The 2496-nt window shown below is 63.2% G+C and overlaps 1 protein-coding gene across 1 annotated transcript; it reads right to left on the reverse strand.

The window, feature by feature from the left end:
• Positions 1-227: 227 nt before the first annotated feature.
• Positions 228-2423, reverse strand: LOC113979869 (solute carrier family 22 member 6-A-like; the record flags this gene model as incomplete). The annotated part of the gene is made up of 4 exons (XM_027707144.1): positions 2233-2423; positions 1525-1648; positions 984-1099; positions 228-678 (listed from the first exon to the last, which is right to left on the reverse strand). Coding segments are annotated over exons 1-4 (858 nt in total), but the record flags the coding sequence as incomplete, so codon positions are not given.
• Between the last annotated feature and the right edge of the window lie 73 nt (positions 2424-2496).

Raw genomic sequence — 2496 nt, forward strand, 5'->3', positions numbered from 1 at the left:
TCACCTGGGGGTCACCACGTGGGGTGGGGTGGGGTGGGTGGGGTTGGGTTGGGTTGGGTGGGTTGGGTTGGAATGGGTTGGGTTGGATTGGGTTGGGTTGAGTTGGATGCGGTTGGGTGGGTTGCGTTGGATTGGGTGGGGTTGGGTTGGGTTGGGTTGGGTTGGGTTGAGTTGGGTTGGGTTGGGTTGAGTTGAGTTAGGTTGGATTGGGTTGGGTTGAATTCGGTAGAGTTGAGTTGAGTTGGGTTGGGTTGGGTTGGGTTGAGTTGGGTTGGATTGGGTTGAGTTGCATTGGGTTGGGTTGGGCGGCCAAAGAAAACCCCGAACTCCGGGATTTTGGGGAAAATCGCCCACAAAAAGCCCAAACCACTCAAAGTGTGAGACTCGTGTTGGTATGTTGACCTCATGGGGGTCCCAAGAGGCCGGAGCTGAGGGGGCACCACCCCGGCACCCCCGGTCTCACCTCGCGGCACCAGGATGTTGGCCAGGATGGCCGCACCGGCCAGGAAGAGCGCGACCGCCTGCGTGAAGCGCCGCCCCACGTAGGTGATGGTGAGGACGGACACCAACTTGGCCGGGATGTCCACGGCGCCGAAGATCAGCTGGATCACGTAGATGTCGAAGTCAAAGTTCTGCAGGTCCATGGCCAGCCCGTAGTAGGCGAAGCTGGTGGAGAACCTGGGCCGGGGAAGGTGGGAGGGGGTGAAAGTGTCACCCGTGGGGAGCTGGGGGGGGGACAGGGGGGTGTGGGGTGGGATGGGGGGGTTGTGGGGTGGTTTAGGGGGGGTCACACACCATCCCCTGCTCTGTGGGATCCAACCAGGACACCCCTGTCCCTTCCCAGAGGGTCACAAGGCCCCCGGTGAGTGGGTCCCGTGCCGGGACTCAGTTCCCCTTCCCAGCTGAGGGGGGTGTTTGGGGGGTCAGGGGCTGGGGGGGAGGGTGGATGAGCCCCCCCGGGGTTCCTGCCCCCGTGGCCGTACCAGACGAAGCAGAGGTAGCCCGAGATGCGGCGCAGGGTCGGTGTCCGCACCAGGGCCAGCACCGAGTGGCGGCTCCGCGACGCCGTCGTCTCCTTCTGCAGGTGGGACCTCAGGTCCTGCGGGGAGGGACGGGGCGGCCCCGGGGTGGGGAGGGGGCTCCGGGGCAGGGGAGGGGGCTCTGGGGGTCCCTCTGCTCCCTGGGAGGGGTGGGGAGGGGGAGAGGGAGGGGGGAGGTGGGAGGAGGGCGAAGGTTTGGGGTGGAATGGGGGGAAAAGGGGGTGGGAGGAGGGGGGGAGGGACGTGGGCAGGTGGTGGGGGGGAGATGGGGGGTCGGTGAGGGGGTGGGAGAGATGGGTGGGATGGATGGAGATGGAGGGGAAGATGGAGATGGGAATGATGGAGATGATGGAGATGGATGGATGGATGGGTGAGTGTAGGGGACCCCTACAACACGAGGACCAGGACAGAGGGGTCACGTCCCCCCCCCAGCCCCATAAAACACCCCAGAGACCCCCCGGGGGTCCCTCCCGGAGCCTTTTACTTCGATGTCGAGCTTGTCCCCTTCCTCTCTCTTCCCGTTGATCCTGGCGACCTTCCGGAGCTCCTTCAGGGCCTGCTGGGGCCTCCCGGCCATGAGCAGCCACCGCGCCGACTCCGTCAGCCACCTGGGAGGGGGGACACCCGGGATGGTCCCACCCCCCGGCCCTCTGGCTGTGTCCCCCCCCCGTGTCCCTCCGGTCATCGCTCTGACCTCCCATAATCCCCCCGTCCCTCCGGAACCTTCTCTCCATCCAGCTCTGGGCCACCTTTCCTTCCTCCCACTCATCCCTGCGCCCTTGACCATTCCATGAACCCCACCGTCCTTCAGTCCATAACTCCGGTTGTCTGTCCATCCATCCATCCATCCATTCGTCCATCAATCCATCCATCCATCCATCCATCCATCCCAGTATCCATCCATCCATCCCAATATCCATCCATCCATCCATCCATCCCACCATCTATCATCCATCCACCCATCCATCCACCCATCCACCCATCCATTCATCCCAACATCCATCCATCCATCCATCCCAATATCCATCCATTCATCCATCCATCCATCCATCCCACCATCTTTCCATCAATCCAAAGCTCCATCCGTCCATCCGTCCATCCATCCATCCATTAATCCATCCATCCATCCATACCTCTCTTCATCCCTCCATGAATCCATAACTCCCTCCCTCCCTCCCTCCCTCCCGCTCACCAGGAGTAGAGGAAGAAGCCGAAGAAGGGCAGGGACACGGCGAGCTGGAGGCGGCGCCAGTCGGGGAGGGCGAAGGCGATCCCGGCCAGCAGGAACTGGCCCACGGTGTAGCAGTAGCCCATGAGGGTGCTCACGATCGCCCGCGCTCCCATCGGCATCCACTCCATGGCTGCGGGACGTGGCGACCATGGGAATGGTGTCCAGGGGATGTGGGGACCATGGGAATGGTGTCCAGGGGACGTGGGGACCACCAAGGAGGTGTCC

This window comes from Neopelma chrysocephalum, unplaced genomic scaffold (assembly GCF_003984885.1).
Source record: "Neopelma chrysocephalum unplaced genomic scaffold, ASM398488v2 Primary Assembly neopelma1_90126, whole genome shotgun sequence".
NCBI lineage: Eukaryota > Metazoa > Chordata > Aves > Passeriformes > Pipridae > Neopelma > Neopelma chrysocephalum.